This window comes from Mytilus galloprovincialis, chromosome 3 (assembly GCF_965363235.1).
Source record: "Mytilus galloprovincialis chromosome 3, xbMytGall1.hap1.1, whole genome shotgun sequence".
Taxonomy (NCBI): domain Eukaryota; kingdom Metazoa; phylum Mollusca; class Bivalvia; order Mytilida; family Mytilidae; genus Mytilus; species Mytilus galloprovincialis.
This window is the reverse complement of record NC_134840.1, coordinates 17481503-17495120: the sequence shown is the minus strand read 5'-3', so window position 1 is coordinate 17495120 and position 13618 is coordinate 17481503. Positions and strand designations below refer to the sequence as shown.

General features: G+C 32.9%; 1 protein-coding gene across 1 annotated transcript; it reads right to left on the bottom strand.

Moving 5' to 3' along the window:
• Positions 1–8578: 8578 nt before the first annotated feature.
• On the bottom strand, positions 8579–12686 carry LOC143067290 (uncharacterized). Its single transcript, XM_076240427.1, has 2 exons — positions 12555–12686; positions 8579–12045 (listed from the first exon to the last, which is right to left on the bottom strand). The coding sequence occupies exon 2, from the start codon at positions 12004–12006 to the stop codon at positions 9220–9222; it is 2787 nt and encodes a 928-aa protein (XP_076096542.1). The 5' UTR covers positions 12007–12045; positions 12555–12686; the 3' UTR covers positions 8579–9219.
• Between the last annotated feature and the right edge of the window lie 932 nt (positions 12687–13618).

Genomic DNA, 13618 nt, shown 5'->3' with positions numbered 1-13618 from the left:
ATATTGATTTGATAGTTGTGTAGTTTTATCATAAGTTACATTTCGGGTTTGGATTTTGTGCAGAGTTATGTTACTTCTACCTTTATTGCCATTAAGACAACTTTCCACCAAAGACCAAATTATAAGACATTGAATATCCTTCCTGGTGATTGTAATACGGGAGAAGATGTATGAAATGCAGAAATTTCAGAAAATAAACTATAAAACACAGTAAATATAATATTGTTAAAGTAAAGTTATATAGTTTGAATTTTGGAAACATGATTTTATTATAAGGTGTTATTGGCTCTGAGCAAGCTTTTGATAATCTATGTCAATAATTTTGTATCGGTAATTTGTATTGGTTATGGGCATTGCACAAGATAGCATCTTCCTGTATTGTTTACTAGTGTTGTATGAAGTACATCTGCCAATATAAGAGTGTTTGATGGAATGATTTATGTATGAGCAGATTTCCTCTATTTGGCCTATATACGCCTGGAGTTCCAGAAATCTTCACATCATAATCATTGTTTGACTTTATCCTTCCTGGTAATGTTACTTCATGCACTACTTAATTGTAAACATATCAATGCAAAAAATGCAAGACCTCGGAAATAAAAAAATGAAACTTTTTTTATTTCCGAGGTCAATGAAATGGTCTGATAGATTTTGTCTTGTTTAAACTAAAAGTTCTTCTTGTTGGGACATAGGTTATAATTTACCAATCATAGAAACAGTATTGTTAAAAGTAAAATAATGATATTACCAAGCTCCAAGAAAAATTCAAAACAAAAATTTTCTTGATAGATGGCAAAATCAAAAGGCCAAACACACCAAGAGTTAGTAAACACTAGTATTTCTCAAATTTATATTAAATTGTTATTTTGATATCAAATGCTTCTTTTTACTGGCTTTAAGGTAGATTGGGTGCCTAAATTATAATCCTTAGAATTAAAACAAAAACTGCACCACAGAATTTTGAGATAAAATATGAAAAGAAAGCTTTAATAGTATGCTTTCAGATAACAAAAAGAAAGAAAAAATGAGGTCACCGGACCTGTTTTCTTGCTACAAAATAAAATTTAGAAATTCCTAACACGTTCTATTGTAAACCAAGTTTAATCCACCATTTTCCACATTTAAAAATGTCTGTACCCAGTCAGGAATTAACAGTTGTCTGTTGTTGTTGTTCATTTGTTTTTGATGTGTTTTGTCATTTGAATTTTGCCATGATTAGGGACTTTTTGATTTGATTTTCCTCTTAGTTCAGTATTTTTGTGATTTTACTTTTTTTGTAAAAGTACCTTTATCTGAATTATCTGCCCTTACATTTGAGTTGCCTGCCTTTATGTGGCAAAGTTTGTAAAAATTGAATCAAACAAGTTCTGTTTTTTTGTAAAATACAACCATAAATATGATAAAACATCTCATTTTCTATCAAAGATCTAGACCAATGTTTTCTGGTATTTCAAAAATCCAATCCTCCCTTTCTACCTTAAGGTAGATAGGGTGTCTTCCTCCATCTTGGATTTTGAAAATACTAGAAAACAAGGTCTAGATCTTTGATGAAATGTGCAAATTTTTATAGTAGTAGGTAATTCATGTGTAAGAATTTCAATTACAATATAGAAAATGCCATGTTTGATCATATTTATGATTGTATTTTACAAAAATAAGAATTCTTTTGTTTGATTCATTTTTTTCCAACTTTCTCAAATAAGGGGAGGCAACTCAAATGCAAGGGCAGATAATTCAGATAGTGTTACTTTTACAATAGAATGTGTTACGAATTTACCCATTTTTACATGTAGCAAGAAAACGAGTCCGGTGACCCCATTTTTTCTTTTTCAGATGAAAGCATAATATTGGAGCTATCTTCTCATATTTTATCTCAAAATTCTATGGTGTGGATTGCGTTTTATGGCGGAAAAATGGGTTTTCCATGCATAATCTATGCAAAATCTTGACAACTTTGCACAACCTGTAGTGTGAAAATAAGTCTGGTGACCCATTCTTTTTATTAATGTTTTTAAACAAGCAGGATATGAACTACATTTTGGCAAATTATTAAAAGATTCTATGGATTATAATTTAGACACCCCATCTACCTTAAGGTCAAGTAACAGTAAATGAACGCCGTCCAGCGGATTCCGCGAGATATTGCGACGTTTTGTACGAATTACGTCCCTTTGACCAGATTTTGCAATGTTAAAATTGCACCTGGCGACTTTTCGATGGGACAACGTCAACGGTAAATTTGACGGAAAGTGTGTTACTTCTAGTAAATTAAAAATTGAAAATGAATATGAAAACAGTCCTGAAGACGATCTTCAAAATGAAAATCAGGACGTAGGGTGGTAGAGTTTGTATATCTGCCGACCAGTTAAAACAAGTGTGAAAACTGTTGCTCACTACTATTTCTACATAATTGTGATGAGAAAAAAACAGTGTGGTCTCGGAACTATTCTATATGTAGTATGTCAAAACTGTCCTTTCAAAAACCCTATATTCACTGGTAAAAGACATCGTCTAGCAGAAAATAACCAGAAGGGGTGCAAGTTTGGGACATTAATTAATATTAAAGTTAAAACTTAGTATTGTACGGTAAGACTATATATCTCCCATATTTTGAAAACTATCACACCAGTCGGAACAAGTAAAAATATTTTCAAATTAGAGAAAAGGAAATGAACCACATAAACTTAACTTTTTGTGTACTATACATATGTGGATATCTATTTTTCTTTTTTTTTTTCTTTTTGGGCTGCTTGTTTGTTATCTATATCAACCACACTTGTAATAAAATGCATTAGTATTAAAAAAAAACCAACATACTATAGATTCTTTATCTACGTATTCTTTAAGAACTTAAATAGTTCTCGTTTAACTTTTTTTTTTTTTTTATCTCATTGTTTGTATTGTATTATGAAAAAAATATTGATGTTGTAATGTTTATGCCCTTTGGGGCCAATAATTGGAAATAAAAATATCTTATCTTATCTTATCTTATCTTATACTGGTCATAAATTCGCCGCTGCTGTCAGTCAGTCATAGATGGCACTTAACTATGATACACTTAAATTAATTAACCTTGTTCACGGTTGGAACAATAGTTTAATATTTATACACAGATTTTAGACTATAACAAATTAAAAATAAGCAAAAATGATGTTTCACGATCATTAATCCATCGTTACATTTTGTAATCGTTGTTTTTTGTTTTTTTTGTAATGGTGCTTTCTTTCACGTCCGCAATTTCGATGTTAAAAATAGAACACAAATCTTTAAATAGATACATGTATAAATAGTACATGGTTTGAAGATTTATACAGGGCTTAGTATAACTAATAGTATTGATTCGTATGGTTGTCTCCTCAAAGTAAATTGTTATATATATATATATATGGGTAAAAATTAACCGAATAAAAAAAAATGTACCCTAGCTGAAAGTAGCATCTCAAATATACACTAATGACACTAATGAATAAAAAATCACTGGTCAATTTAAAGGTTGTTGTAAGTGATGCAATATATTCTTATTTTCCTGTTCCCCCTTATGTAACTTCCAGTTTTATCAAAGTTTACATTCATCAAAGCCTTAGTTTAATTTAGTTTCCTGTCATTACTACCTCCCCCCTTTTATTTGTCACATGTTGTGTATCATGGACTGATTCTATATATACTTCTAGCATACATATGTACACTTATGATTTCACTTATGGAACAATAACCATTTAGTAAACTTTCTAAAACGTTTTTGTAGACTTGTATACAATAAATTTTATACAGAACAAAAAAGATATTAACAAAGATGTCAGTTTGTCTGCGTGTTTTACTTGTTAACTTGAAGATGTATAAATAACCACACGACACTCTTTCAAGAATTTGTAGAATCATTGATATAATGTTTGCTTATATATGCGATGTTAAGCAGCAGTATATGGACAGAACACGTTCTGTCGTGATGACGATGATAGTACCAAAACACAAGCTATTACATGTTCCGCTGCTAAAAAAAAACGGTTTTTTTTTCAAAAGTGGCCAAATCATATATCGGGACGGAGAAAAAGTGTAAACAGATGACTTACAAGATAGTCTAAGAGATTTATGAATTGGTTACTCAAAAATGACAAAGTTCAACTATCTCTCATTAGAGCAAATATTAATAAAGATCAAAACCCTGACCACATGCAAACAGACAGTAAAGTACGTTCTAGGATTCAAAGTGTAGATTTTTTGCGGAATAACTATAAACTATAAAGGGGGACGGACGGGCGGCCAGACGGAATGACGGACAGACAGACGTACAGGGGTAGTTGAGGGGGGGCATTAAAAAATATAGCTTCAATTACATCTTTTATTGTGTCAACTTGTAGACAGTAACTCTGATGATTTCTTAAGTTTTTACCATTTTTGCGTTCATGTACTTACAACGTATTTTTGTCTGAATTAGTAATTGTTTTATATATGTATATTGATAATGAACATACAGGTATCACATTTTTTACAACGTATAATTTCTTTTTAAAATGTTCCATAAAAGAGGGTCTGATTGGGGTTTACGGAATACAGAATACTGGGCAAAAATTGCAGAATAAAATGCAAAAAAGAAAAAAAAAAGAAAAAGTGTATAATGGGGTGCTAAAATATAAAGAATAAAGAATATTGGTAATACTAAATAAAAATTTATGATAATTATCCAGACTGTTATGATAAAAAGAATCTATCAATACGAAACACATAATCATCGTGCATAATCAACACGAAGAACGTTGGAAATTATTAGCATGATAACTTGACGTTATGTAATAAAAATTACGACGTCACGAATTTTGATGGTTTTTTTTTTTGCCAAAATGTTGGGTTTGCGTTGCTTCTACAGGGAAAACGAAGTCGGTGACCATATTTTTTTTTTAATATCATCTAATTCCTAAGACAAAGAGGAAAAAAATATTAATTTAAAAAAAAATTCTATTGAGCGGTTCTCGTGATTTATACCAGAAACCGAAAATTGTAGAAGAAAAATATAGATTTACCCTATATATGCAATGTAATTTAGTACCCTCTCGGATCATTTTAAAAATGGATTTTTCTTGAAAACGAAGTCACTGACATATACTTTTTTTTACATTTTCTGATGTATATTTTCAATATCTAATTGAGTTCTAAATTTTAAAAAAATCTATGGACTAGTTTATTTATTGATCCTTGACCTTAACAAGAATTAAGAAACCAGTGGTTTTCACCTTGATCCATTATTATGCTGCAGTGGTCTGATGTGACCCCTTCCATAACACAGGCACTTGTCTCGGAAATGTATTTCCTATATACCTTAATATATATTATTAAAGTATATAGGAAAAAAAATCTGAGACAAGTGCCTTTGTTCCATAACCATAGAACGAAGATACATAGACGGATCTAGGCCCCCTTTATGAAAAGTTATGGATCCAACACTGAGATAGGCCCGTCTTACTTTTCGTTAGACCTTTAGCTCTATTTATCGCTGTGCACACTGGTCAGGTTAAGTTTTCTTTATTAGATTTGTTAACTCATCACCATACACAATGAGTGAACGAAATTTTGGTACCAGTGAATGGATAAGTAACACGAGTTTTAGTCTGTCTGATGTCATTTCATTGGGTTTGGTCACAATATCTTGCTTTAGTGACCAGGGTAATTTGAGGACACTGTCTTTACTGTCTTCCTATGATTAAGAGCCCATTTATGCCCTGCTTTGTTGAAAAAATTTAATTACTTGAAACAGTGTTATGTTTCATGAGGGGGGCAAGGGGTTTAACTGTTATGCTTTTATGGGGCATTTTTATTCTTTGTTATCTGTTATTCTGAAAATATATTTACTGTTAGCTGTTATTGTCTTGTTCTTTGTTAGGACTATTATCTATTTTGTTATCTGTTATTGTGAGAATCTATTTGCTGTTAACTGTTATTGAAAATTGGAATGTTAGCATTTTGACATCCAATCTTCCGTAGAAATTGAAGATAATTGAAAATTGTGATTTGAATGGATAATAGTCTCATTGGCACGCTTACCACATCTTCTTACAATGTATATCTATTGGGGTCTTTCTACTGGTAATATCGGGTGACCCTGTATTTGCAGAAGAATTTCAGTAATATACATCACATAAACATATAAAATCAATTGGACCGTGGACCATTCCAGTATTTATTATTATTATCCTTTGTAATAAATTCCATTGTCTGTGAACATGTAGCATTTTGTACAAATTATAATTCACTTATTACTTGTACAATAACTTATAGTATGGATTTTGTTATAAAAAAAGCATTGGTACACCCTATAGATTTTTTTAATCAATGACCACATTATAATCTTTATGTTGTACTATTACACCACTGTCCCTGATTAGGGGAGGATTGAACACCAACTAGCATGCTAAAGTTGACGCAGTCACATTCTGTATGTGCCTATTTCCAATTCAGGAGCCTGGATTCAGTGGTTGTAGTTTGTTACTGTGTTACTAAGTTTCTAGTTCACTATTTTGTGGATAAATTAGGCAGTTAGTTTTCTCCTTTGAATTGTTTTACATTACTAAGTGGTGTGGGTTTGAATTATGGCTTTGGGAATTATACACAATCTTTTTCTTTTAGCATTTATATTATAAGTGCTACTCCCTCTCTTTTCATTTACATGAAAGAGAACCCTGACCACCATATTTTTAAAAGCTTTTTAACTGCTTCACATGGCGAAAATTGAAGCTCAGAAACCATTGATGCAAATACAGATGTGTCTTCATTTTAATTTTTCGACAAATATCCTTTTTAAAATCCTACAGCTTCTCCAATGCTGTACCCAAATTTTCCATATTCTATAATTTCACATAAGATACATGATTGGTGTTTCACTTGGTGTCATCCAAATTTTCACTAGGTCCAATTTCTATTATACTATCAGAATTGTCACTTGAGTCAATTTCTATTATCAGAATAACCATAACTGGCATGCATGTTTCAGTTACATATGTCCTGTCTCCACTGATCTGGGTATTTTTGTATTTTATAAGTAAGTTTTATCATGAGGTCAAAAATAAAAAAAAAATATATTGTGCATCAATGTTTTTTTTTATTACTTGTAAAGTATATATATTGCTTTTCAGAAAAAAATCTAAAAATCAAATTGATAATAAAGTGTCACTGGCTGCACTATTTTCAAAAATTAAATAAAAAAACCTAAATCATTAAAAATTGATCCCTCAAATGCCCTAGATTAAAAATATCCCTATATCAAAAACAGAAACTAGAAATTTCGTTCAGAAAAAATCAACATCCATACTATAGGGTTATTGCATGAATATTGGGGAATATTGTCCCGAGTAGAATTTTATATTGCACGAGCTTGCGAGTGCAATATATGTTCTACGAGGGACAATATTCCCTAATATTCATGCAATAACCCTTTTATTGTATAGCAATATAATATTTGAAAGTAAAAATTGGTTTAAACTAAGATTTAAACGTTGATGACGTCATGAATTTTGAAGATTTATTGCACTAGTGCAATATTAGAATTTATTGCACGCTAACTTTTGGTTACGTTCTATGGGAAATATTATATTGCTATACAATAATATAGGGTTATTGCATGAATATTGGGGAATATTGTCCCGAGTAGAATTTTATATTGCACGAGCTTGCGAGTGCAATATATGTTCTATGAGGGACAATATTCCCCAATATTCATGCAATAACCCTTTTATTGTATAGCAATATAATATTTCAAAGTAAAAAAGGGTTTAAACTCAGATTTTGTCGTTGATGACGTCATGAATTTTGAAGATTTATTGCACTAGTGCAATATTAGAATTTATAGCACGCTAACTTTTGGTTACTTTCTGTTGGAAATATTATATTGCTATACAATAATATACAATTACTGTCTTTTGATGAGGTAAATATGCGGTTTTATTGACTTTTGAAAAAATGATATCCTTGAGGCTGACGACCGAAGTGAATATCAGTTTTTCAAAAGTCAATAAAACCCCATATTTACCGAAACAAAAGACAGTAATTGTTTTATTCCATAGTCCGAGAGAAGAAAATGTATCTAATGACAATCATATACCAATTTTTTTTTTACATGAAACATTTTACCATAACGTTGCATATAAAAGCGCGTGACGTTTAGGCAATAGCGCGGTGAATAACACTTTCTCAGGTGAATATGCTTTTTTATTCAAAATCCAATTCATATAGAGAAACCTACTAAAATAATACCAATATGGAATAATATAACTTATTGTACAAGTTACGGACAAAAATCAACCAAGGCAGAACTGCCTCAACGGCCGAAACGTCTTGTTTACACAAATTACAATTTTCTAGGTCCATACCACAAGTTATATACTAAGATCTACGAGTCATCTACTGGATTGGTCCTGGACAGATTTATTTTCATATTTCATTTACTGTTATCTGTTATTATCCCTTTTCAATTCCTTGTTATCTGTTTTTCACCAAATCAATTCACTGTTTTGCTGTTATGGGTACCCCCTTGCCCCCTCTTTCATGATAATTTCTTTATCATAGTTTGGCAGAAAACATCAGACATATACGGTGTATTGACATTTTTTAATTGATTTCCAAATAAATGAATTTGCGAAAGTACAAAACAACACACACAAAAACATCAACAAATGCAATGCAACTTGGAGTAAAGAACGAGGGGACAATTCACTATATACTGCTTTTTTCTTTCAGAGTAATCTTGAAGCCATTTTGCTACCAACACAAATTTTCGTCTCTACGCAATATCTCAATTACAGCCAATTGCGTTGATTGCGTAGGTAGAGTTAGTATCTTTGGTTAGCTTGCTTGCTAGCTGAACCGTGAAGTCATTATTAAGTAAGGTACACTGCCCTCCTTTCGAAGTAGCCTAGTCCTACAGACAGATATATTGATTATCGGTCGGACTAGTCTACTCTGAAACGAGAGTAGTTTACCTCTAACCAAAGATACTTCCTCTACCTACACACTCAATGCAATCGGCTGTAAGAGATGGTTAATTTCTATGGAACTTCAAATTGTGCGAAACTTACACGCTAGTATGTTTCATTGTCTGAGAAGATTGCAGAACTATCATTGATCTGTGTAAAATATGAATGTATTCTTCTTTCTAATCATTATGATAAATGTACTAGTAACCTATGATAACTCGCATTCACACGTTGAATTTAAATATTCTTATGAAGTTCATTAAAACTTTGACGATAAACATTCTTCTGGAAATGGCTGTTTCAGCATACCAAGGATTAATTTGATGCTCAATTCGCGCTTCAGGCGCATCACAAAATCATCAAATGTCGACCTCTGCGTGTCCTTTTCGAATTCGAATACGTCTGAAAAAGGTAGAAAAAATGGATTCAAGAACCTCTTGTCAGAAAAATGCAGTAGATACTGATATACTTTTGCAGTGATGATCGATGGATGTACATCTTGCTCGCCATAGTTGTTTTTCATTTCTAGCATGGTGTAAAATATGCAATTTTTCAACATATAACTTTTTATTACATTGGATGGTTTGGCTGGCAGGGGTTTCTTCTCTTCAAATTTTATCTGATGAGTTAACAGCTTTGTCCATTTACCTATAGCTTCTAGCTCCACCTTTGGGCAAATCTCTTTGCTTTTCAAAATTTTGGCTAAGGCGTATGCTCGTCGAAATACCACAGGAAGCGATTGCATCAGACATATTTCGGCAGGAGCAGCCGACACACGCAGCATTCGTCTCAAAGATCTATCTGTATCATTGTTGCAAGTGAAACATATATTGCTATCAAAAAGATGTTTCTTTGTATTGAATTCGTTGGATCGAGACTGCAGAATTAAGAAGCAGCCTGATTTCTGGATTGCTTCAGTCATTAAAGGCATTTGTTTAAAATTAATATTAGCGGGCCAAAAGCCTCGTTTGTATACTGCTGGAACGAGATCAATGCTTATTTTAAGTTGTTTGTAGACACATCCGACCCAGTAAACATCAAAATTAAAGACCGGCTTTCCTTTAATAACTTCCATCTTATCCTCATAATTGTAGTATAAATTTCCACTGTTCCAAATGCTACTTTCGTTCAAAGCTCTTTTAAGATATCTGTTGAAATGCTGTAGAAATGGAAAAGCCAGAAAATATCCTTCGCTGTCGCAGAATGACTGAAACGCTGCCGGAACGGGGTTATGGGTAAATTTCAAACATGCAAATCCGCTTTCGATGCATTCTTTTATCATGACTGGTTTGGTTATTTTATTTAGCTGATCAATACATAATACAAAATCAAATTCATCAGGTCGGCCGACTTTGGTTTGTTCAGCAGAACTTCCAGTTGGAAAAATAGACATTTTGAAAATCGGATCGTATTTACAGATTGCACCACATAGTGATTCGACAAGAGAATTAACTTCCATTCCTATTCTGTCCACTTCACTTGAATTTTCAGGAGTTCTATCATAATATGTCTGCAGTAAATAATCCCAGAAAGGTATTCGATGTTCTGGTAATCCCATCGCCATGTCTATTTCGTGCAGAGATTTCACGTTTGTTGATTTGATAGTTTTCGGTAGTTCAAGAATTATTTCATCGTTCGATCTTTGTCTTGGGTACATGTTCTCAATCCTACTGGCAATGTCAAGAAGATTGTGGCATCGATAACTGCAATGGCGCCTAACTGTGTCAATAGGTTTATCTTGAAGACTATCCTTGGCATTTATGTCAGCACCAAGTTCCAATAGCAATTGGACTTGCTCTTCATAATTGTGGTATGCAGCAAAATGAAGGGGGGTCGATCCGTATGCATCTGTCCTATTTATATCTGACTTTCCTTCCAGTATAACTCTGTATAGAAGGTCAGGAATTGGCCTATGCTTCATCATTGACATTAAAGGGTTACGACCCCATCTATCTTGGCTGTTGAAATCCATTTTGTGCATGTTGAAAATATCAAATGCAGAATCAAGAAAAAGAACGAAAGCAGGCGACTCTCCATAGATATTCTTTTTATTAAGATCTGCTCCTGTGTTAATAAACACCTGAATCACGTCCGTAAGAACGCAAGCGGCTGACACTCCAGCTATTCTATGCAAAGCTGTGTTTCCAAGATTGTCAGACTTGTTGACTGAAACTCCATAGTTTAGTATTGATTCAACTGTTCCACCAATTATGTTCACAGTATCAATAAGGTACACCCATGGTGTTCTACCATAAACATCGACATCCGATAGCAATTCTTTAACAATCGACGAAGAACGCATTTCAGCTACTACTGCCAAAGTCTCTACAATTTCTTCACATACTTCGTTGGTACAATACACATGTATAAAATTTTCTCCCATGATATTTTTCGGGGTCAAATTCATTTCGGGGAAGTTAGAAATCAAGTGTTTAATCAGGGGAGTGTTGTCATCTCTCGTTGCAGCAAAGTGAAGAACACTTTGGTCAAACCGTGTTTGACAGTTAACTGAAGCACCTGCCTTGATTAAGTTTTCCGCCATTATGATAAAACTAGCATTCATATCCAAATCGTAGCTTCTATTAGCGTAATAATTGGCAGTTATTTCTTTATTAAAACTAAAACAACAGTGTAGTGGAGTGAATCCATTCACGTCAACGGCATTAAGATCAATACTTGGTAGTTTCACCAACTCTAAAACGTTTTCCTGCGCTCTAGCAATAACTGCATAGTGAAGCGGTGTTTGTCCCCACTTATTTTGTGCATTGATATTTGACCCTGCCCCTATTAAAATTGAAATTATGCGAATGCTGGATTGAACTCGTAACTTCACAGCAAGATGTAAAGCTGTATCTCCTCTCAAATTACCAGCGTTTACATTAGCCGTGTTTACCTCGTGTTGGCATGCGTGGACGTCATTTGTTACGACTGCATTATGCAGTGCAGTATCTCCAATCTTTGAAGGTATTTCTACGTCTATATCATCAATTTGCACTTTCCCTAGAAGTTGGTGCAATCTAATATTTGAAAAGTTCAGAATCTCCATCTCTTTTTATACTGAATCTTCTTTCACTTACTATCACATCTGAAAATGAACAAGATGGTCAATATTTATAAAATTGTTCGTGAAAAAGAAACTATGTTATCTATGCCAAAAAATGGTTGAAAATGTTGAAACAAATTGAGGAAACTGAAGAAAGAAATTCAGTCATACCGTTTCATTAACGAGAGGAATTTGTACATATGTCCTGTTTTTTTTTTGTAACTTTTTAAGATGGAACAGGGTATCATTTGAAAAAAACATAAAAGTGTAAAGTTATAACAACTGGGAGGCATAAACATATCACATATTATTACCTTCTTCAGTTTTAAGCTTCGAAATACCGCCCTACACACTATATATAGTTTAAACATTCACCTATACGATACTGGGGCCTCAATGTTTTTTTTTCTTTTTTAAAACATTAACTTCAAGAAGACTAGTAACAAGGAAGTTCAAAATGCCAAATTAAAACATGAGATGATACATGTCTCATTATAACGCCAGGATCTCAGTCTATTTACTATTTGTCATGTTCCAATTATTTTACATACCTGAAATATGTTAGACAGTTTTCTTGATTTTATAAACAAAGACAGCAGAACCGAAAGTTGACTCCTTCTGCACTACTGCACATCATTATTTCAATCGATAATATTTTCAAGGTTAGCATGAACAATAGGCTGTCTATTCTATATTTAACCGATAACACATTTAAATCATAGTACTGAAGTACTGAACATCGGATGACCGCAAGTTCTTATAGATGGTCAAATAAGCACTTGTCAAGTAGAAAAAAATCACAAAGCTATACCTGAAACTGAGGTTAATGTACAGAGATATATTTTTTTCTGAGACAAGTTAGTGCATGGATGATGAATAAATGACAGGAAATTCAACCTCATACGGTCCATAGGCGGATCCAGGGGGGATCAGGGTCCGCCCCCCCACCTTTTAACCTTTTCGTGGGAAAAGTTTGGTTGATTATATAGGAAATCACTGAAGCATGCCTGGAGTGGGTACCCATTAGGTCAGTCAGCGGGCCCCCTTATAAAAAGTTCTGGATCCGCCACTGCCGAATATATTATATTGTAGTGATACAAATCAGTATACACTGGTTTGTTGTTATATATCAAATTAATATAACAGTTACATGTATATATAATTTTCTTCCATTTGTGTATAATTCTATTCTACTATTCTAACAATAGTGCAGTGCAAGTGCATGGTGGACACTCTTCTTCGATTTTTCTAAAAGATTGGGTATGTGTAGGCATTCATATTTTCCCGCAAAAACAATTCAGAGTTACCGGTCCTTGTCAGAATTGTCGCAAAACGTTCTTGAGATTTTATTTCGCATGCATCACAATTTTTCGGTACGTGTGCATAGATATTATCCAATGATTTTTTTTAACTTATATATATATATATATATATCTAACGACAAAACATTTTCATATTATTAATTTCTGTTCTAAACAAAAATATTTTTATCACTATTCATTGAGGAGATGTATTGATAGAAAACGATACGGAATGTTATTTTGCACTCGTTAATATCAACGTATTTATCATGTTTATAGATCGGTTATAAACCCCAAACGAAAGTTACGTAATG

Coding starts and splice junctions, on each gene's coding strand:
- LOC143067290 (XM_076240427.1), bottom strand. CDS start 12,006: ATGGAGATTCTGAACTTTTCAAATATTAGATTGCACCAACTTCTAGGG.